General features: G+C 33.9%; 1 protein-coding gene across 1 annotated transcript; it reads right to left on the bottom strand.

Moving 5' to 3' along the window:
* Positions 1-4,888: 4,888 nt before the first annotated feature.
* On the bottom strand, positions 4,889-22,561 carry sosie (oogenesis-related protein sosie). The gene is made up of 4 exons (XM_088229437.1): positions 21,958-22,561; positions 16,506-16,646; positions 8,839-9,006; positions 4,889-5,096 (listed from the first exon to the last, which is right to left on the bottom strand). The coding sequence occupies exons 1-4, from the start codon at positions 22,088-22,090 to the stop codon at positions 5,014-5,016; spliced, it is 525 nt and encodes a 174-aa protein (XP_088085563.1). The 5' UTR covers positions 22,091-22,561; the 3' UTR covers positions 4,889-5,013.
* Positions 22,562-23,602: the final 1,041 nt, after the last annotated feature.

Below are 23,602 nucleotides of genomic sequence, written 5' to 3'. Positions count from 1 at the left end.
TAAGGAAAAAAGGGCCAACCTTAAAATGATAAAAAAATAAATTAAATCGTAATAAAATGAAAAATTTCTCAGTGGAACAAAATTTTTGACACTTTTAATGCGTAGATAAACGTATCGAAGGGTTCTAGACCCGTCGGTATAAACTGATGTACTTACATCAAAACTTGATGATGAGGGGATCGGAAATGTATCTTAGTCGTCGGTCGAGAGACTTATCTTCAACTATGACGTCATACTGAAGCTATGTCATTATAGAGCGTAGATATGTGTACGGTGGCGTACGCTTCCCCTTGTTTCATATCGACGTACCTACCCAAAACTTGAAGCTGGGGGGTTGATAGTATACAGGGTGTTCTTTAAACCCTGTCACATCCGAAACCACAATTATCAGTATGAGCAAGAAGACATATTGGCACATTAAACGAATAAAGTTTAAAAAAACAAATGGTTGCTAACTTCTGCAGGACAGAAACAAGGAGGGGGGTGTCTGACACACCGTTAACCGTGCGGCCGCGCCCCCCTCGCTTCTCCCCTGCAGAAGTTAGCAACCATTTGTTCTTTTTCATATTTTATTTTTACAAATTTTCTTCATTCTAAATATTTTTTTAAATATGCCAATATGTCTTCTTGCCCATACTGATCATCGTGGCTTCGGATGTGACAGGGTTTAAAGAACAACCTGTATATTCGTAATCATTAGAGAGAATTTATCATTAACTATACCGTCAAGGTGAAGGTACGACGTCTTTATCTTCCCATCATAATCAAGGCCCTGAATAAATGTATAAGTTAGGTATATTTTTGGTCTTTGGAAATATGACCATATTTCTCATATGTCGACCATATCAAACTACAAAGCTACTCTTCGGACATCTATCTTTACCTTGGTAACCATAATGTTGAAACAGTGCTTTATTTATGTAGTTTTTTATTGCTTGCTTCTTGGCACGAACACATGACAAATTTACTACTATGTTTACATTTATTTTTTGTAAATTTATTGACATATTTTAAGTTGCTAGAATTCCACTCGTCCATGTGCTTTGTAGCTGCAAGACGATTGCTAATCTAGCTTCCATATGTAAATGTTACTTCAGTATCTCTGTTTAAATCACGTCTGAAGAAATGCCTCGTTTCTCTTCCTTAATCTCTCCTCCTTTCCTCTTCCCTCTTTATTCCCTTTTCCCATTGAGTAATGTTATTTATATACAAATTCAATTATTTATATTTTTGTACTTATATCTTTAACTTTTTTCTATTAAATATGTTTTGCAATTCGTTTTTTTTCAAACAATGAGTTTATTTTATTGGTAAGTTAAAAGAAATTTCCATTTGGCAATTAGCCCGCCCATTTACAATTAAAATTGTGTACAAAAAGTCAATTAAATAAGTAAAAATATGTATTCGGGAATTTAAAAATAAAACATTATCTGCTCTACAGAGGTTTTTATTCTCATTAAATTAACATTACAATTTTAATTGAACTAATCAAATCACTACAGTAAGAGATTCATATATTTATTAATTGAAAATGTAAGAGTGGTTAAGATAAAAATTGTTAGTGCAATCATTAATTTTAAAATTACATATATATTATATCTATATTCAATGCATAGGCATATTTTCGTTGTTACTGCATCATTTATTGGTTGAATATCATTTTAAATATATTATAATCAAGACACTTTTTACACAATATATACTCCACACGACCACTGGTTAGGTATTCTGAATTACAAATCTTTAAATATTACATCAGAGATAAAGAACACTTTAGAAAAGGGAAAATAGACATCTAGGCATCTACAGAGCTTATGGCCGCGTCATTGGCAGGTTTAAGTGGCCACTTACACACTTTTTTAATTTTTTTTAAAGAAATATTTGCGTTCTAATGATTTACCCAAATATTTCATTTTGAGGGCTATTTTCAACGATTTGTATATAACTCACTATTAGAAAATGAGAATCAAGTTGGGGTCAGAGACCCTAGCCACAACCACTAGACCACATCCCGATTCAAGTATGTTTTCACATTCACCGTTCTGCCTGTATTTGAACGTCTAAATTCCGTTGATTCTTCCGTCTGTTTTGTGTGAAGTTAAACAGCTGAAACCTTTGTTGACGTGGATGAGATTCGTCTGATTGAATTATTTTACGCACATACTAGGCAACGCCTGAAAATATTTTTCGATTTCTGCGCTTCTTTGTAAGGAATGAAGTAATGAGAGAACGGACCCAGCAAACTCTGGTGACAACTGTCAGCAAGCGGAGGCGATACGGTTGGCTGGGCCATGTGCTGCGGATGCCTCCTGAGTTTCTTCACCACGCTTGCCTACTTTACGTCAGGTTCTCGACGTCCTGGACGTCCGCTGCTGACGGTTCGTCGGCAGTTCGTGTCAGAACCACGAGAAGTGAACCTGACTTGGGAGGATTTATAGGAGCTGGCGGCCGACAGAGATGCTTGGAGGATCTTTGTGGACATCATATGCTCCAACTAGGGAGCGGACATGGAATGAAGATATTTTTTGTACGAGGTTGATTTATTGAAAATGTTTTGAGTTTATCTAAATTTTCAGCCAATGACGGGTCGTAAGCCCTGAGGATGCCTAGACTTTTATTTATTTTATTTATTTTGCATTAAACTTTTTATTTTCTATATGAATACCTCACTGGGCATTACCGCGTCTTAATTTCCATTATTTTTATGTTACATTATCGTTACAGTATTTGGTATTTATGGAAAGAATGGTGAAACAAGTATAAAAGGCAAAAATTAACAGTAACATGAGACGAGGACGACCAAAGAAGACGTGGCATGATCAGATAAACCAAAATCTTAAGTCTGGTCATGTCAAAAGCAGACAGGACCGAAGGGCATGTTTGACAAGATGTATGAATGTGGAAAAGCTAGGAATGTATGCCAAAATAGACGTGTGTGGCGGTCCTCTCTGCCTACCCTTACAGAGAAATGTCGTGGTGGTAGTAGTACACCATTGTGATATTTTTTAATAAACTTTTGTACAAGTATTGTACTAAAATAGTGTTGAATAAAGCTACGTTTATCGCGTGGTTAATAATAATTGTTATTTAAGTAGATTTTCACAGAACCACTGGAAAAACAGCCATTCATAATTATATTACGCAATAATTATACAAATGTAGGTACAAATTGATAGTGTTTAGCCGAAACCCTCACAATAATGCTGTATTGCGAATAAATGGTCAAACAATAGAGAGAGTGACTAACTTTAAATACCTCGGCAGTCAAATCACTTCTGATCTGGATAAGGAAATTAGATGCAGAATAGAAATAGCACGATCAGCATTCAATGACATGAAATCATTCTTCTGCAGTGATAGTCTTAATTTAAAACTGAGACAGAGGATGGTCAAGTGCTATGTGTGGTCAATACTGCTCTACGGGGTTGAAACATGGACTCTCGAGGTGAACTCCCTGAACCGATTAGAGGCTTTTGAAATGTGGCTTCACCGGAGAATGCTGAAAATCCCGTGGACAGATTTAGTGACCAACGTGGAGGTGTTGAGACGAGCCAGTGCCGAAAAAGAACTACTGTCCTCAATAAAACAGAGAAAACTCGCATATCTGGGCCATATCATGCGCGGAAGCAAATATACGCTTCTACAGCTTATTATGATGGGAAAGATCGAGGGAAAGCGTGGGGTTGGAAGGCGACAGATGTCCTGGCTGAGAAACATCCGCGACTGGACGGGAGTGCGTGGGGTTGAGGCGCTGTTGCAGTTGGCGCAGGACCGGAATGCAAAGTGGCCACTTAATCCAGCCAATGACAGGGCATAAGCCCTGTAAATGTCTAGACTTCTATATTCCCTTCTCAAAAACGTTTTTCCTCTCTGTTGAAATAGATTTAAATATGAACAACTCCCTAGGGCGAAAATCCAGCCAGTCTGCAAGCATTTGGACATACTCAAACATTGTTCTACTCTCAATATGTAGTAAATCCTTAATTTCTCGGATAAGCAGTCCCTCCACAAACTCCTGCCCCTCTCCTACCCAGCCGCTTCTGTTGTCCGCGTCGGGTGCGTATCGCTTCGTTGATCAAATACGCTTTTAGCATATTTTTTTGTCGGGGAGGGGCAGGGGTCTGCGGAAGGGATGCTAGTCAGAAAAATTAAAGATTTGTTCCATTTTGGAAAATTGACCTCCATTTAGACTTTTCCAATAAAAAAAAATAAGGATTTTTTCGCGGTCTGGCCCTGAAAAACGTGTATACGAAAATTCCCTACTCTAAAATGTTATATGTCTCTGTTGCAATATGTTAAAATAACCTGCTTCTTAGGGCGTTGAATCCAGTTCTTGTCTACGATAATTTGGACAAACTTGAAATCCAAAGAGTCCAAAGACGAGCTACAAAATTGTCGCCGAGTCTTGAACGGCTTCCATATGTGGAGACTCTCGGTCTCACATCGCTGCGGGAACGGCGAGAAAGGGGTGACCTCATATAGACATACACGATACTTGAGAGTCACTATAGCTGCTCAAATTTAAATCCCATGTTCAAGCTTAAGCAAGATGCTCGTCTTTGAAGCCACAGTCTCAGGCTGCGGAAAACTAAATTCAATTTAAATCCACGGAAGCATTTCTTGAGCAATACGATTGTTTATAGTTGGAATAAGATGCCGCAAGATCTGGTCTCGAGGCGTAGTCTCAGTGGGTTCAAAAATGGACGAGATTTGTTTCAGAAAAGTCAAAGTGCGCCAACAACTAATCTTATCAAATAAAATAGATTTAAGCATATCAGCTTTAAGCTGCTCGCCTAAAATTTGAATAATAATAATTTTAATAAATATTTCAGAATAATAGTTTTGGTTTCATAGCTATATCTTCATTCCGTACTCCTTCGATAAAATTTACGATATAATATGTATTTTTAGTATCAATAGTTTAGAAATAACATTAGATAATTTAAATTCAACTACTTTTTTACAGCAAATGATCGTTTGAAAGCGCAGTACAATTTAAAAAAATATATGTATTCAAATGTAGAATTCTCTCCGTAGCCAGGACACAATGGCACCCAGAAGTATCGCGCAAGTCATAGAGTTGTGTATCATTCCATCTGAAACAAATTGAAATATATATATTTAAAAACATAATAATAGTTATCTTCAAAGTGCTCGTAATTGCCCAATACTGGATAGGACAGACAATGTCAAATACTCAGGATTTATATTGATATAAATTTAAAGGGGAAACAGCAGATTGAAAATATTACTAATAAACTTAATAGACTAACGTATATATTCAAAACAATTCGAAATATAATTAATGTACAGGAACTTTTAAAGATTTATTTTGCATTGTGCCAATCAATTTTGGAGTACGGTATAGTCGGATGGGGTGGTGCGAGTGACAGTTTTAAATAGTGTATTTGTTGCACAAAAATCCACAAATAAAATAATACTCAGAGTCCCGATACAGACATCTACTGAAGAAATATTCCATAAATCACAACTTATGACACCAAAACAATTATACGCTAAAACAATACTCACTTATAGATTCAAAAACTACTCTTACTCAAATGAAAGGCATAACCCCCACAAATACATCACATACAAATAACATAATCAGTAGATCCTCAACACATAGACAACTTAAACAAATACAAACTAAAACCACTTTCGGACAAAGGGATTTTGAGGATTATTCCATTAAAATCTATAACCTACTTCTACTTTCTATTAAAACAATTAGTAACAAGAAAATGTTTAAAAAGGCTATAAAAAAATGGATAGTGGAGTTTGGTAGAAGTAAAATGAATTGTCTCATTCGCCTATACCAATATTGAACCAACTGCTCCACAAGTGTACAGCTTCTGTTAGGTTTTTGTTATTTTCATTATGTGTTTTGTAATATAAATAATATAGATGTACATAAATACCTTGTTTCTAAAACTGTCTGAATATTTGTTAATTATCTTTGTTTTTTAAGTTAGTCTTCTTTGTTGATTTTTAAATGTAATTTCAAAAAAGTAAATTGTTAAGTGTCCTCGGCACGGGAAACCCCAGTGAGGTCACATTATTTTTATTATTTATTATAGTTTGTAAGCGAAAAATGTAAATAAATAAAATAATATATTATTGTTATCAAAAATATTTTTCACTTTGTGTTATGACATTTTACACTTATTTGTTGATAAATTTGTAAAAACCACTTAATTTTTTTTATTTAATTACACTTCGACCGGTTTCAAGGTTACTACCTCATCGTCAGGAATTTAACTAACTTATAATTACACGCGTTGCTATTAATAAAATAAAATATTGTATGAAAGAGACAGAAAATTTAAAGAAAGAGAGAGAAAGAAGATAAAATAAATCATAACGAGAATAGTTTTAAAAGAGGACTCGAAGTTAAATTAAATTGATTATTTATTATTTGAAGTTTTTGATTAATGGCTTTACTAATTTCTAATCGTTCTAAATTATCTAAACGAAAGCCATTTTTATTGACATGCAAAATTTCTACACCCGTTTCTTGATTAAATTCATGGTTTTAGGATATAAGATGATTTGCGAATTCTGAAAATTATTATTACTCAGACATCTTATATGTTCTTTGATTCTTACTTTAAATTTACGTGAAGTTTTTCCAATATAGAAATTTGGGCAATTAAAACAATTTAATTTACAAATTCCCGAATGATTTAATTTATCATCCTTATCTTTACAATTTGTTAATATTTTACCTATGTTATTAATAGTATAAAAAGCTGGCCTAATATTGTTGGGTAAAATTTGCGATATATTATTAGAAAATGAATTAATGTACAAAATTCTACGCCAGTTCTCATTTTTCTTGGAAATATTTTGGGAACTGTACAAGAATTATTTCCTATAGTTTAATTTAAGTTTTTTATTCAAAATATTGTCAGTTAAATTTAGTTCATAGCCATTATTGAAAGCAACACTCTTTATATTATTTAATTCTAAGTCAAAATTATTTTTATTTAGTGGTATTGAAGTAAGCCGATGTATCATAGAATGGAAAGCAAAGTGTTTATGTGATAAAGGATGATTAGAAGATTTATGGATGACCGCATCTGTATATGTCGGTTTTCTAAATATTTTAAATTCAATTTTATTTTTTGTATTAATTGAAGTTAAATCTAAAAAGTTAAGTTGATTCAATTTCTAAAGTAAATTGTATTTTCTGATGGAAGGAATTCTGATCGATCTGATCCAATCCATATACAGATGACGTCATCAACATATCTTCTCCACAATAAAACATTATTTAATAAAGGAGATTTACAATCATAAATTAAACTTTCTAAATAATTAACAAAAATATCAGCAATTAACTGACTTGTTGGGGCACCAATAGGTAAACCTTTAGATTAGGTATATACTACATTATTAAATTAAAAATAATTTTGATTAATACATAAATTAAACAAACGTGAAAGATCGTCGGAGACATTTTTTGTTAGATCTGAATTATTTAAAATATTTGAAATGACATTTTTTGTTTCAACAGTTGGTATATTTGTAAATAAATTAACAATATCAAAAGACACCAATTTGGCATTTCTAGGTTAATTAAAATATTTAAGAATATTGACCAACTCTAATGAGTTTTTAAAAGTATAATTATGTTTAAAAATATCCAATGAAATATCAATTTTCTGTCTCTTTCATACAATATTTTATTATATAAATAGCAAGGCGTGTAATTATAAGTTAGTTAAATTCCTGACGATGAGGTAGTAACCTCGAAACCGGTCGAAGTGTAATTAAATAAAAATAAAAAAATAAGTGGTTTATACAAATTTATAAACAAATAAGTGTAAATAAAATAATATTTAAAGCATTAATTTTGTTACAATAGTTTGTGCAAATGTTTGTGTGGACAAAATTTTGGCTTTTTGCTGATGACAAGATACTTAAATTTATTGAATCTGCCAATGATTGTCTGTTTTTTCAACACGATATTAATTGTTTTAATGAATGGTGTGACATCAATTCTTCAACTTAACATTGACAAATGTAAAATAATATATTTCTCGCGACGAAAAAAACCTATACAATTCAACTACAAACTAAAAAATACTTCCCTTTCGATGGTTTCGTCAATAAAGGATCTTGCCATTACTTTAGATAGTCAACTCTCCTATCGTGAACACATTGATAATATTGTAAACAAATCTCTCAAACTTCTCGGTTCTGTCAATAGAGTGACGACGGACTTCGGATAAGTTCATGCGCTCTCTAAGCTATCAAGGAGTTAACTTTCGCGCCTCTCTTTCGCGTCGCCAATACTAATACCCGTATGCAGAGACAAACCTTAAGGTGAGGAAAGTACATTCTATTGTCTTCACCTTCGGGTTATTCTCTGCATTTGAAATTAGAATGTACTTTCCTCACCTTAAGTTTTGTCTCTGCATAAGGGTATAATTTCAGACACTATTTACTTTTTAAATTCCCCCTGCGAGAGATGTCTTAACTCAATCCGAACACACATCACTGGAAGCTCTATCCTTTCCAATTCCACATTGAACCAGGAACAGAGTTCTTCTCCAGCTCAGCTTCAGGCTCAAATAACTTGCCAAACATGGCTGTCCATAGAGGTAACCAATTTATGGAACAGAGGAGACTTGACAGAGACATACAATATCCTAAATGGTCACTGTGACTGCCCCGTGCGAAACTTACTCAACCTGAGCTCCCATCACTGGAAGATTTTCCTTCCAACTTAACAACAGCAGAATTATTTTAGAACCGAATCATTTACCAAGTATGCTTGTTCATTCCACCTAGGCCAACCAATTCACCATATCTTTGCATTGAGATACTTACCACTGCAGAAGAAGTCTCTGTCCACGTATCCTTCCTCCTCGTTGCACAAGCAGAGTTTGGTGGTGCTGCTGGTGACGCCGCGTCCTCCTTGCTTGCTGGTGGCGTTGGGAAGGAGGCAAGCCATTCCCTCCATACATTCTGAGGACTTCAGGCAGTAGTGGCGTAAACCTAGAATCGCCAATCAATATTTAAGTCATTTGTTTAAAGGGTGTCGTGTGTTGAGTGGTGTGTAAATCTTTTGGAAAAGCCAATCAGATTTTGATAACATGTATTCTACACAAAGACAATACAATTTGGTCCTGCTCCAGCATTAGACCTATTGTCCTCGTATGAGTAGACACATGGAAGACAAGACAATTGACAGAATCGTTGTCTCAGAGATAGACGGGCAGGCTACATCCGCAGGACAATAGATTACGTCAACGACAGCCGCATTGTCTTCGTGCCAACACGCACAAACGTTTGTTTGTTTTGTTTTGATTCATGAATTAATTTACGATCATGACAAACACATTTTTGTCGTCATAATATTATGTACCTTGTTTGACGAATGGTTTGTTTTATTTATTTCTGAAATAATGTTTAAAAAATATTACATAACATGATAAATTATTACTCGCAAACAATTACTCTTTTTTATAATCCTTATGGGTTTTGTATAAACATTCGATAATCGATCAATGCATACGTGACTAAATTAAATGAGAAAGTATATTTAAAACCAATGATATTGAATATACGAGGTTTGTTTAGAAAAAAACGGGATTTTTTTAATTTCGCGGATTTGGAGAGTCCGATTGTCAATTTATGTTGGTATTTATGACCCTGAAGTATGCTCAAATTTTCAGCTGGATTCATTTTTTACTTTGTCTGTGGCAGCCGCTAAGGAAGACGTGTTTTTATGAGATCGGTGATTTTCGTTTGTTAAAAAAATGGATCAAAGAATTCGTATCAAATTTTGTGTAAAAAATGAAATAAAGTGCGTGAAATGTTAACAAAGGCCTGTGGTGAGTCTGCTTTGAGTAAAACAAGAGTTTACGAGTGGTATAAGCGTTTTCAAGATGACCGTGAAGACGTTGAACGGCCAGGACGCCCCAGCACATCAATAAAACATGGAAAAAGTTAATGAAATGGTTGTGAACGATCGCTGGATCACAATTAGAGAAGTCGCTGATGATGTTGGCATATCGATTGGTTCATGTCTTGAATTTTTTTCGAATGTTTTTTTCCATCCACGTCACCGAACGTCACCGTTTCGGATTTTTAATATCCTCCTATCCACATTTCAAAGGCTTCGATCTTTTTTGAAGTGCTTTGGGTGAGTGTCCACGTTTCGACGCCGTAAAAAAGTACTGGGAAAATGTAACATCGTACAATGCGCATTTGGAGGTCTAAATTAAAGTCTCTACTGCAAAGGAGGTCACGCATCTTGAAAAATTAGTCTCACTCCATGTCTCTTCAGACTTAGATCTCTTGCGAGTGATCACAATTATCATCTTTAATCAATATTTATATTGTCGGACTTGCTCAATAACCTGCGCTCCAAGTTTTAAAGTCATTTGGAAAGTTTTTCCTTAATAATTTTTAAAATATTAGATACAGCGCACATGGCGTGACTCCCGGCTATTTTTCAATGATGCGCTCCGTACAAAAGGGTCGCGTGACGCTGACACATATATTTATAAGCTATTTGCATAAAAATCCATGGCTTACATTCCTTATTTCGATTTAATATGGTCACGAATCCAAGGACGATTATTTACTTCTTTCCAACAGGAATTATCACGCCGTAGGGAGGATAGAACGCCAGCGTAATAATACCCACGTACTGAGACCTCCTTACAACTCCTTAGTTCGAGGTAGACTCGAGAGTGGCTCGATGATTTGGGGGCCACATGAACTTAAGTACTCTCTTATGATAGAGAAAATCCAAAAGAAGTTTCTGAGATATCTCTACATGAGAGAGTGCGGGTATTATTCTCGGCTCTACCCGACCGAGTTTCTCCAGGGTATGCTCGGCTACAACAGTTTAGAGGCTAGAAGGAATGTGTATTTGACTGCACATTTTTATCGATTGCTGCGCGGTATGGTTGATAATTCTGAGATTATGATGAGCATGGTTTGTATGTTCCTGATAATTGCCTAAGACAGCGTCAGCTTAGATTGTTTCATATTCCGATAGCCAGGAGCACCCTGCCGTTGGAAAGGCTACCGCTACGCTGAACAACATCGCTCTGGATGTTGATCTGTTCCATGTATCCGAAGGGGTTTTCCGGAGCAGGATTCTTCTACTATTTTGACAAGAGTCTCTTTATGTATTTTTCAGATTTTTATAATATGTACGTCATGAATTTTAGTTTGTTATGTAAACGAATTGAATTGAATTAATAAAAAAAACGCCACCCCACTCCTTACATACAGACCTCATCTTTTACATTTATACACCTTCAGGGCCTCTATTATCATGGGAATATAAGGACGTCATACCTTCACCATAGCGGTATAGTTTTGAAGATAAATTATCCTCTCGAGTGATTACGAAGATACACAACTGACCCCCCCGCCTTCAATTTTGGATAGGTACATCGATTTGAATCAAAGGGAAGCGTACGTCACAGTACGCATACCTACGCACTAAAGTGACATAGCTTCAGAGTGACGTCATAGTTGAAGATAAAATTCTCCCGACCGATTACGAAGATACACTACCGATCCCCCACCATCACGTTTTGATGTAAGTACATCACAACAAACAATCACGCCATTTCTGCGTAAGGGTAGGCAGAGAGGATAGAACGCCACGTCACTCTATCTTTGCATACATATCTCGCTTTCTCTACCTTCATACATCTTCTCATGCGCGCGCGCCGATTAAAACATAAAAAATATAAAACAGTAATATTTTCCTTTTGTACTTTTTGGGCCCCAATTTTATTCCTGAAGTACATGTTTTTTTTTGTGAACTAAGCAAGCTTAATTTTTTTTTAATATTTTAAAAATAATAGACTTTATAAATACAACAATTTTTTTTCTCTGTAGCTCAATCACAAATATCTATCGACGTGCTTAAAAACATGCTAAGCATTTGAGCAATCACAGTGAACAATAATGAACATGCTTAAGTTATCGCAGGCATAAGTCAATGCCTGTGTAATCTCTAAGTCAACGCCCGTGTCAGTTTGTTTTTTGTTTTCCTCGTAAATAAATACAGTTCACTGGTGAAAAATCGGCGTTTACTAAAAAAAATAATACAATATATTGCATTTGCAAAATAGTACGGAGTATCTTAAACAAAAAAAAAAAAAATTATTACAAACAATTACTATGGCGACTGCTTTTCTTGACATTTGGCTCGCCAACCGCCGGCTAAATGCAATGAATAGCGTGATAAATAATAAATAAATAAAAATAGCAGGTTTGGAATATTTTCTATATTTACACCGGTGAAATTCAAATATGTGATTGCGCAGCAGGATTATACGTCGCGAAACGGAAATATTTGGACATTTAATATTAGGTTGTTACGAATGTTGTATTGTGATCGCGAATGCGATAAACAACCATGGTGAGAAATTGTTATCACGTCGTTTGATGTTTCCATGACTGATTGAAGCTGTGAGCAACTCGATAAACTTGAACGACTTCAAAATACACGCATAAGGTACATTTTTGGTCTTGGGAAATATGACCACATTCCTGATTATCGTAGGCAACTAAAATAGCTCAAAATTAGACAACGGAAAGACTATCACTCCCACTCACTTCTGTTCAATGTACTTCATAGTCCTAACGCTCCTATATACCTGCGTGAAAAATTTCAACGCTTATCAGTTCATGGTTTTCCTCTTCGTTCTAATTCTCAAGGCACTCTCTTAATACCGATCCACAATTTCTCTTTCTTCTCTGACTCATATAGTGTCCATGCGGCTCGGCTGTGGAATCATCTCCCATCCACCACAGAGATGTTACTACATTATCTCTGTTTAAATCACGTCTGAAGAAACATCCCCTTCTCTTCCTTAATCTCTCACCCGTTCCTTTTTCCTCTTTCCTCTTTTTTCCTTTTTCCCATTGACTAATAGTTTTGATATAAGGTAATTTATAAACAAATACGTTTATTTGTATTTTTATATACTCGTATCTTTAGCTTTTTAATATTTTTTTTCCATTGAATATGTTCTGTGACTTGAATTATAAAAATTTAACTTTTATTTTATTGGTTGGTTGGAAGAAATTGCCATTTGGCAATAAGCCCGCAAATGCTAATGTACAAAAAGATAAATAAATAAATGAAAAAATAAATAGTTATTTGTGATTGAGCTACTGTTTCTCTTTCGAACTTTCAAACGCAGAACTGTTTGTTTTTACCCAGCTGGATACAGAAAATCTTAAAATTAGTACGTTTCAATAACTCTGTTTTGTAACAAAGGTAATCACGCCATTTCGTTGGTGGAAGCGGTCACGCGAAGTCAGCATAAAAATGTTCGCCGGACATGTGTTTTAGCGCTGAATTTACCATAAAATATGGCTTAAACTCCGATGCAAATTCCCAATTCAAATGCTGAATGGTCAAAACTAAATGGCCGGCTTTTTTTACACCGTAATGAACCCTTTAAAGAAAATGCGGTGACATGTGAATTTGACGAATTAATCTTAACTAACTAACTAACTAACTAACCATCACGCCATTTCCCCGGAGGGGTAGGCAGAGAGGATAGAACGCCACACCACTCTGTCCTGGCACACTTCCTTTGCTTCCTTCACATTCATACATCTTCTCATGCACGCACGTCGATTATTCCGACTTTTCACATGACCACTTTCAAGAATTTGTTGTACTTGATCATGCCATGTCTTTCTCGGCCTTCCTCGACTTCTACAACCAGACACATTCGCATCATAAATCTTTTTAGCCGTTCTTTCATCATTCATTCGCTCCACATGACCGAACCATCGCAAAAGACCTTTCTTAATTTTGTAGATAATGCTTAACTCAGCCTTGCATTCTGCTCTAATTTCGACATTAGGGCACCTATCATGCATTGTTTTTCCGCACATTCGCCTTAGGGATCGCATTTCAACAGCATTCAGTCTACTTTCGTCCCTTTTTTTCCAACTCCATGCTTCGCTTCCATACATTAATCTTTATATATATAATTCCTCTGTACGTGTGATGTCACCGGACTACTCCTAAATAAGTAACTAATTATTAATGTCGTAATAAAACTTTCTTTTTCATACAATTCTTTCTCTGTTTTTGATGTGTATCATTATTATCTTATCTCTTTCTGATATTAATTTTCAAATATTTTTGTGTACCGTATATTATATTATTTTCACATATATACTTACTGTTAACTAATTTTCATTATTTGTTTTTAACAATAATTTGTTGATACCATTTTTTTTTATACTTATAAGTACATAAAAATGTATTTATTTTTTGTTTGAATTCTTTACAAGTTATTTACAATTTGCTTTTAATTCAATTACTTTTCTTATGTCCATTTTTTTTTTTTTCTTTTTTACTATGTAAAGTTTCACTTTTTATTTTGCATGGCAGTATGCTTCTTATTGTTTCTAAATGTATACAAAAAAGCGTTGTTTATCTTTTAAATTTTTACGCACTATGTTTGTACTTACCTGTATATTATTTGTAAATGCCCCTTGGGCGTATTGTAAAATTAAATAAATAAATAAAAATAATTAAATGGCTTAGCCGATTTTCGTGCGGTTTTCAAAGAAATATAGATCTTTGCGCTGTGCGTGTTCGTAGATATTAAAAACTTCAATCGAATATGTGAAAAGGAGGTTAGAAGTTGGAGATCCAGATTTACGGACCTTAACTATAAAACTTCTTGTCATAAACATAATAAACTTAGTCTTGAGGATCGTCGTTTGGTATTAGATATGGGGATTTTACATGATATTCTTAATGGACGTCTTGATAGTCCTGTTCTGGTTTCTGAGTTGGCCCTTAATGTACCTGGCTACCAGGGGCGAATCGTCAATGTAAGCGATTATGCACAGCTTACCATTATATTTGACTTTAAATAATAATAAATTAAAGTAACCATGTTTATGGGCAAAAAAATAAAGTTGTCATTTATTATAAAGCACCGTTTATATCTTTCTACAAAAAAAATATCTATGAAGCGCGCCCAGCGCCAGCGCCCAGCCCATTCTTACTGAACGATGAAACTAGCCGATAAAACTTCCGTACAAAAAAGTACACTGTATTTTTCGTCTTTAACCCAAGTCGGCTTTTTTGGTACTAAAACAAACTTGCAGATTACAAATATTTTTAGGAGATTCTCTATTTGGAAACTAGTATTTCGAACATTATTTCCGAAGGACTATTTTTCTTTGGTGGGATACCGTTGACATATTATGTATCACATAGGGCAGGTGGCATTCGCAGTGGCCGTTTTAGGCATTATTCATTTTAAAAGAAATCGGCCAGTGCTCAAGTCTTGACAGAACTGTCAATGACGGATCATAATGGAAATATCTGCGGAATGTCATTGTGGTATTTGTTAATAAACTTTTGAGCAAGTATTGTATTAATGTAAATAAATGAGACATAATTATTATAAATTATAAAACATACCGATAATAATAAAAATTGAACCACAAATACACATTATAAAATATAAAATTAGTAATAAAGAAATTAAACAAAAATATAAAATGGAAACTAGAAATTAAAAATTGAAGAACAAAAATAAATTACAGAATATACCATTTATAATTTAAAAAAATTAAGATACGTGTAAAATACTAGTATTAAAAAGAAAAATAAAGCATATGTAAATGAATAAACATAGAAAGTAAAAATGAAATTTACATAAAAACAATAAGAGATTTTTTTTCAATTAAAAGCAACACAATTTTTAGTCATTAAAATAATTACAGGATATAAAAAGTCTACCCCTAATCCACTTGCTCACCTTCTTCTTATAAACATTGTAACTGACAGACGTCTTTATGTCAGGGTCCAACATGTTAAAAAACCTAGGGCCCAATACTGCAAAATGCCCCTGAAAAAAGGCAGTTCTACTTAGAGGTACCCTAAAGTTTATGCTCATTGCATATTTTGTTTTAATATTTTGTTGTGTTCTATTTTTTATTGAAGACCAGAAATTTGTAAGGACTTCTCTAACATAAAGCTGTCTGACAGTTAGTAAATCTGTTGTTTCAAATAGAGTATGAGAGGGGTAGGTAGATGGCAGTTTTAGCATTATTTTCAATATTGTTTTTTGGAGAATGACCAATGGATTTAGTATGACCTCCGAACAACCACCCCATCCAATTGGAACAACCGACTGGAACAGTGCAAAATATACCGATTTAACTGCTCCGTAGTCTAAAACACCTCTCAATGAGTAGAACACATGTATCAGTTTTTTGACAGTCATAGAAATGTGACTACACTTAAAATAATATTTAGTTTTATATAAATTATCCATACACTGAATAATATTCACCAGTCTGAAGATGTCTATTAGAGGGTGAAAGCGCTAATTGGTCAAAATAAATAAGTGGAAGTGTACCAAGTATTTTTTAAATTAATAACTTTTATGTAAATATAAGTTATTACATCATCACAATGGAATTCCATCAAGAATTGTCAATAAATAATTTAAATTAAAAAAAAAAGAAATTACCTTTAAATTTAGATTCGCACCTTCCGTTGAGGGGGCTTGTGTTGTCTCCGCAAAGGCAGCGCATCTTCAGATCATTGGGGTCTCGGACGCAGCTAGTCCCGGCTATGCCGGCACAGTCAGTCTCCCTGGTGCATTCTCTTCCTAGAACAAAAGACGGATTTTTCAATCTATCCGAACTACTAGTACACGACAAATACACTTACTTTTGCAGGTTTCCATGAACCAACCAAAAACAGGCATGTGTAATTGATCACAAGTGGAGCAAAAATTATTCTTCAATGTTTCCAAATGTTTTGTAATGGCATTCACGAGAGCATCCAAAACAATATACTATCGTTATCTCATGGACGGAGTAAGGCTTGAAAGGGCTTCAACGTCCAGAGATCTCGGGGTGTTGTTTGATGCTCAGTTATCTTTTAATCTTCATATGGTTATATAGTTATAATCTTCATTTATTATAACGGACTCAGTATTGATGTAGACATTTTTAACTGCACGTTGCATTTGTACAGAAAATTTCTTCATGGGGTCGATTATTTGGGATAGTTGCTGAATGTGCATCTAAAGTGGTTTATGCTATGTATATGTGCCGCATGTAATGTATATGTTTGTGTATGTTTTATCTGTGCGTTCATGTGTGTTCGTGGATGGCTCGGAGTGTACATTCGGTATTTTATTTATTACCTCCATGGAAAACGCAAATGTCAACAATTATTCTTTTCTCACTTAAAAATTTTATTTATTTTTTAATCACATTTAATGTTTATATTTTTTTAATTTATGAAAACATAATTGTTCTTTTTATGTTAAAAAATTGTTGTTTTTAATACTTATTTTGTATGACTGTATGTTTTCTGAATAAAATGAAATTTAAAAAAAATAAAAAAATAGTTAATCTATGTAATGACTCCCTTAAAATGCTCGGTTTTGGTCTTAGAAATGCCAAGATCTTTTCTAACACTCAGAGTATGAGGACATTGTTTAATTCCTCGGTAAGAAGTCGTTTGGAGTTGGGTTCCATTATTTGGTCGCCACATGAGGCTCGATACTCTTTGATGGTGGAGAGAGTGCAGAGAAAATTTCTGCGCTATCTGTACCTAAAAGAGTGTGGATATTATCCTCGGCTCTTCCCAACCGACTTTTTACTGGGGACGCTAGGCTATCAGTCATTATAGAGGAGGAGGGACGTTAATTTGGGTGTTCACTTTTTCCAGGTGATCGGTGGTCGCATACATAACTCAAAAATTCTGATGGATGTAGGTCTGTTCGTACTTGATAATTATCTTCGACAAAGACGCTTATGTATGGGAGCGAATTATGGAATTGAAAAAATGATGATGAAAGTAAGTTGAATGCTGTCAAGATGCGATCCCTCAGGTGAATGTGTGGTAAAACGATGTATGATAGGTGCACAAATGTCGTGATCCGTGAACTGTTTAATGCTGAGACATGCATTATCGACAGAATCAAGAAAGGGGTGTTGCGACGGTTTGGACATGTGGAGCGAAAAAACGGCCATGAAGATCTACGATGCAAATGTTGATGGATGCAGAAAACGAGGAAGTTCAAGAAAGCCATGGCACGATGTCCATGAAATATCTGAAGGTGGACACGTCGAGAGTAGGAATAATCGGCGGCGTGCACGAGAAGATGTATGAATGTTGACGAAGCGATGACAGAGTGCGCTTTTAGTTTGGTGGCATCACTGTTTCTGGTTTCTTGTCCGTCAACTCAGGTTGGTGTGGATCCATAGAAATATGCTTCAGTGGCTACAGGCTCAATGAGGAATTCCAGCCCAACCCGGAATTAAATTTTTAAATGTTTTCGTGTACACGTGAATATTTAAAAATTTTGGATTATTATGAAATATCTCAAAAACGCACGCAAAAATAAATGAAAAATGTGAAAAATAGTATTCATTTCAAAATCGAAAATGATGACGTCACTCTTTATATCTACGTGTAGTATTTCCGGTTTCCGCTTTAAAGCCCCCGCACCTTGTAAGAAACGTTTTGACCATAGAAAAAAAGAGTATAATTTGTATAATTTGACATTTCAACCAGAGATTAAGTCAACTTTCTAAGTTTTTCTCAATCGAAACGTTCTTAAAAACAACCATAACCTAGAAATGAGCAAATTACGATCAACTAAATGAAGTAATCAAAGCAATATTCCACAGATTCTTGTCAGTTTTGTTATTGGCTGGAGAAATACAACTTACCGCGGTCAGTGAAAGTAAGAACGCCAACCGTTTCATGACGTCACTACTGAAAAGCGACACACTGATTACAGTCATTTGGCGCGGTATTTGAAAAATGTTACTTTAAAAAATCATATCTTTGTAAATAACGCACAAAAAATAATTTGAAAAAATATTTTTGTTTAGTTAAATTCCTTATTTTATTTGAGAAAAAAATCAAGAGTGATGTAGCGTTATAACCTCTCTGCCTACCCCTACGGGGAAACGGCCTGATAGTTTGTTGGTACAATTTCTCCCTTAAACCACGCGAGCTTACCCGCAGGTAATTATATTACGGTAAAAAAAATTCAAGTGGAGCCATTTTAATAATTGATTTGTGTTTTGTACAAATTATTTTCAATATTTTTCTCGAAAGTTTGACCGAATTGGGCAATAATTTTTAATTCCAGCCAATTAAAATTCTCAACAACTCAAAGTTGACTTCGGCACGCGAGCGGTTTAGTAATGGCATTGCTAAGCCCGTTTCACACGGGCGAGGAAACTACATAAAAAACTTTAGGATTTGATTAACAACAGAGATGGAGAACGTTTTAGAGAAGGGAATATTTATTTTTAAATTTATTTCAGCAGAGAGGGAAAACATTTTTGAGAAGGGAATATGAAAGTCAAGGCATTTACAGGGCTTATGACCTTATTGTTATGAATAGATTAATCTGATTAAATTAGTTGATATACTAGGCAACGCCTAAAAAATCTATTTTTTTAAATTTAATTTAACAAATCTCTTTACAAAAATAAATATTTCAACTATGTTACTTCATTTAAATCGAAAGATGGAAGAATTGAAGAAATACAGATGTTCAAAAATAAGAAAATGGTGAATGTTACACAGTGTGAAAAGTGGCCACTTAAACCAGCCAACGACATGTCAAAAGCCCTGTAAATGCCTACACTTCCAAATTCCCTTCTTTAAAATGTTCTCAATTTCTGGAAAGACTGGGTGAAATCCAGTCTTTTGTCTACAAAAATACTGCTTAGGATTTGACTCAGAAAACAGCCACATCCCTGTCATCAAACCCTAACCCGCACCTTGTGGTGCATAGGGCACTGCATTGAAGAAGCACACGCGATGTTTTTTGATCATGCGTTACAGAAAGACTAGCTGATCCGTCTTACGCTTCGGTTCCCAGTCCAGGGGCGCGATTCTGTAACTTTCCTTACCGTTTTTAAGGAATCCTTAAGTAGGGATTTTATCCCTTGCGAAAGATGTCCATAAACTCTTTGTGATTCTCGATCTTTTGTTCATAAGGAAAGATTCTTACAATTTGTGGTAAGGATAATTCCTTAATATTATATTTGTCTACTGGCAATACCGCGTTTATTGTCTATCGTTTTAGTTTTTAGCCATAGAAGTAAGAAATGAACGGTCAAAAATCGAAATTGTAGTAATTGTGGCCCTAGATATTCTTATTACTTATTGGAACTGTTGTTCCTCCAGCTCTAAAGAGTTTTGGCTATCTCTTAACAGCCTATAATGGAGCCTCGTGGAATTTGCTTCCTCTGCCTCCACCATATCCTAGGCTAAATATCCTGCAGCCATATTTGTAATATTTTTTATTTATAATCCTAGGATGAAATAAAAATGCATTGTCAATATTAATATGATACTGTGGTTGGCATACAATCATAGGTTTTAGTTCATTAATAATATATTGATAATGTGGCATCTAATAATATAGCGCAAATTTTACCCAACAATATTAGGCCAGCTTTTTATACTAATAATAACATAGGTCAAATATTAACAAATTGTAAAGATAAGGATGATATTTGACTTAGAATTAAATACTATAAAGAGTATTGCTTTAAATAATGGCTATGAACTCAATTTAATTGACAATATTTTAAATAAAAAACTTAAATTTAACTATGGAAAAAATAATTTTACAGTTCCCAAAATATTTCCAATAAAAATGAGAACTGGCGTAGAATTTTGTACATTAATTCATTTTCTAATAATATAGCACAAATTTTACCTAGCAATATTAGGCCAGCTTTTTATACTAATAATAACATGGGTCAAATATTAACAAATTGTAAAGATAAGGATGATATTTGACTTAGAATTAAATACTATCAAGAATATTGCTTTCAATAATGGCTATGAACTAAATTAAATAAACAATATTTAAAATAAAAAACTTAAATTAAACTATAGGAAAAAAAAATTATACAGTTCCCAAAATATTTCCAATAAAAATGAGAACTGGCGTAGAATTTTGTACATTCATTCATTTTCTAATAATAAAGCGCAAATTTTACCTAACAATATTAGGCCAGCTTTTTATACTAATAATAACATAGGTCAAATATTAACAAATTATAAAGATAAGGATGGTAAATTAAATCATTCGGGAATTTATAAATTAAATAGTTTAAATTGCATAAATTTCTATATTGGAAAAACTTCGCATAAATTTAAAGTTAGAATCAAAGAACATATAAGATGTCTGAGTAATAATAATTTTCAGAATTCGCAAATCATCTTATATCCGAAAACCATGAATTTAATCAAGAAACGTGTGTAGAAATTTTGCATGTCAATAAAAATGGCTTTAGTTTAGATAATTTAGAACGATTAGAAATTAGTAAAGCCATTAATCAAAAACTTCAAATAATAGTTTTCAGGCGTTGCCTAGGATGTGAAATAATTCAGTCAGATGAATCTCTTCACAACAATAAAGGTTTCAGTTCTTTAACTTCACTAAAATCAACAAATGGAACAATTGAAGAAATATGGACGTTCAAACATTGGCAAAATAGTGAATATTACACAGTGTGTAAAGTGGCCACTTAAACCAGCCAATGACAAGTCATAAGCCATGTAAATGACTTGACTTCCATATTCCCTTATTTAAGGTATTCTCCATCCCCGTTGTAATTTTTTAACCTTAATGACTCCCGGGGGGTGAAATCCATTCTTTTGTCTACGAACATTTGGACAAACTCAAATATTGTAATGAAACCAACTGGTCCAAGAAGAAGTGTAAAAATTGAAAATTTGTTTTCGGACGTTGCCTAGTATGTGAAATAATTCAGTCAGATGAATCTCTTCACAACAATAAAAGTTTCAGCTCTTTAACTTCACTAAAATCAACAAATGGAACAATTGAAGAAATATGGATGTTCAAACATCGGCAAAATGGTGAATGTTACACACAAGATGGTTTAAGATTGCATAGTTTTTCTTACCAGGCGGCGGAGTCGGCTTGGGCGGCACTGCGTTGGCGTTGTTCGTCTTCCCGAATGTCGTCAGAGCTTCCGAGGAGTCCCTCGCCATACACGCGATCAGCCACACGGCGGCGGCCCAGGCGGCCTTAGGCATTTCGCGGCCCCACAGGATCAGGCCGGCCTTCACTTGCTCACAAACGTCAAGCGCGAACTTGACGCTTCGTATGCCGCGCGTAGAGGGTTAACTCGAGACAGAAGTACAATAAACGCCGCTTAAAAGTTACTTGAATACTCAAATACTGATATTTACTTGAAATTTAACCGCTATTTATCATCTATATATTAAATGACAGCAAAAAACGCGTTTTATTTGTTTTTTTTCTTAACCCATCGATAGCCTCCACGCTTGTATTTAACGTTTCAAAATTATAAAGTTATTGATTTTTTTAGAATTTGTCAATGATCACTTTGCTTTAGTGTTTTTCAATACACCGTAAATCACTTAAAAAAAATAATGAAATAAAAAAATTTCAAGTAAAATAAAAGTTCTAACGAATCACTAACGTTTTGAATTTGATTCACAATACGTCTTCCGGTCGTTGTCTCACAGGTTTTTTGGCGTTGTCTGAAAAATAAATCATTTTTTTGAAACTCTAAATCAAATATATAAAAAAGAAAAAATAAAAGAATTTGATATGAATAAGTCACTCAGATACCAACATAATATCAAAATTTCTAAATTCCACACAAGTCATGGTCAAAATAGCTTTGTCTTCAAAGGTGTAAAAAATTACAATAATCTTCCCAATGAACTAAAAACTATTAAAAATAAGATGTCAATAAATCAATTTTAAGTAAAAACTACATTAAATTTTAATTAGTATGAATGTATTATTGTTATATGTTTTTTCTTTATGTATCCTATGTTTTTATTTTTTTCTCATGTACTCGTATTTAAAATTATATAAACTCTTATAAATAAACAACTACAACAGTGTAAGTCACTCTCCAAGCACAAGAGTTAATCTCTTTTTTTGGAGAGTTACAGTGATAACATTTACTAGATGTGTAAAAGTGGATATGTATAGAATTTTAAAAAAAACATGCACCTTTTATGAAATTTATAAAAAAAAAAAAAAAATGTAGAAATGCCTGAATGTATGAAGAATGAAAAGAGCTTGAATAAATTTCAAAAGAAATGTTCTGTTGACTGAAGAATGATGTAAATTGATAAGTGCAAAACCAAGTGCAAATATTATATTTATATATTATGCAAAATAAGTTAAACACAAATAATTTTTTTTTTATTTTCATGCAGAAAAAGCAGAATTTATTTATATTTACTAATAATAAAAATAATGTGACCTCACTGGGGTTTCCTGTGCCGAGGACACTAAACAATATATTTTTTTGAAATTACGTTTGAGAATAAACAAAGAAGACTAACTTAAAACACAAAGATAATTAACAAATGTTCAGACAGTTTAAACAACAAGGTATTTATGGTACAATAGATGATAATTTAGATTATTTGTATTACAAAACACACAATGAAAAAAACAAAAACCTAACAAAAGTTATACACTTGTAGAGCAGTTGATTCAATATTGGCATGGGCGAATGAGACAACCCATGTTACTTCTACCTAGCTCCACTGTCCATTTTT

This window comes from Micrasema longulum, unplaced genomic scaffold (assembly GCF_059751315.1).
Source record: "Micrasema longulum isolate JH-2025_06_02 unplaced genomic scaffold, ASM5975131v1 h1tg000673l, whole genome shotgun sequence".
Classification (NCBI taxonomy): Eukaryota; Metazoa; Arthropoda; class Insecta; order Trichoptera; family Brachycentridae; genus Micrasema; species Micrasema longulum.
This window is presented reverse-complemented; position numbering and strand designations above follow the sequence as displayed.

Bases quoted from the DNA above. Each gene is read 5' to 3' on its own strand.
- sosie (XM_088229437.1), bottom strand. From the start codon at position 22,090: ATGCCTAAGGCCGCCTGGGCCGCCGCCGTGTGGCTGATCGCGTGTATG. The intron at 9,007-16,505 runs GTAATTTCTTTT...TGGCGATTCTAG, and splicing joins GTGCGAATCTAAATTTAAAG to GTTTACGCCACTACTGCCTG. The intron at 5,097-8,838 runs GTAAGTATCTCA...AATTTGTTTCAG, and splicing joins CAGAGACTTCTTCTGCAGTG to ATGGAATGATACACAACTCT.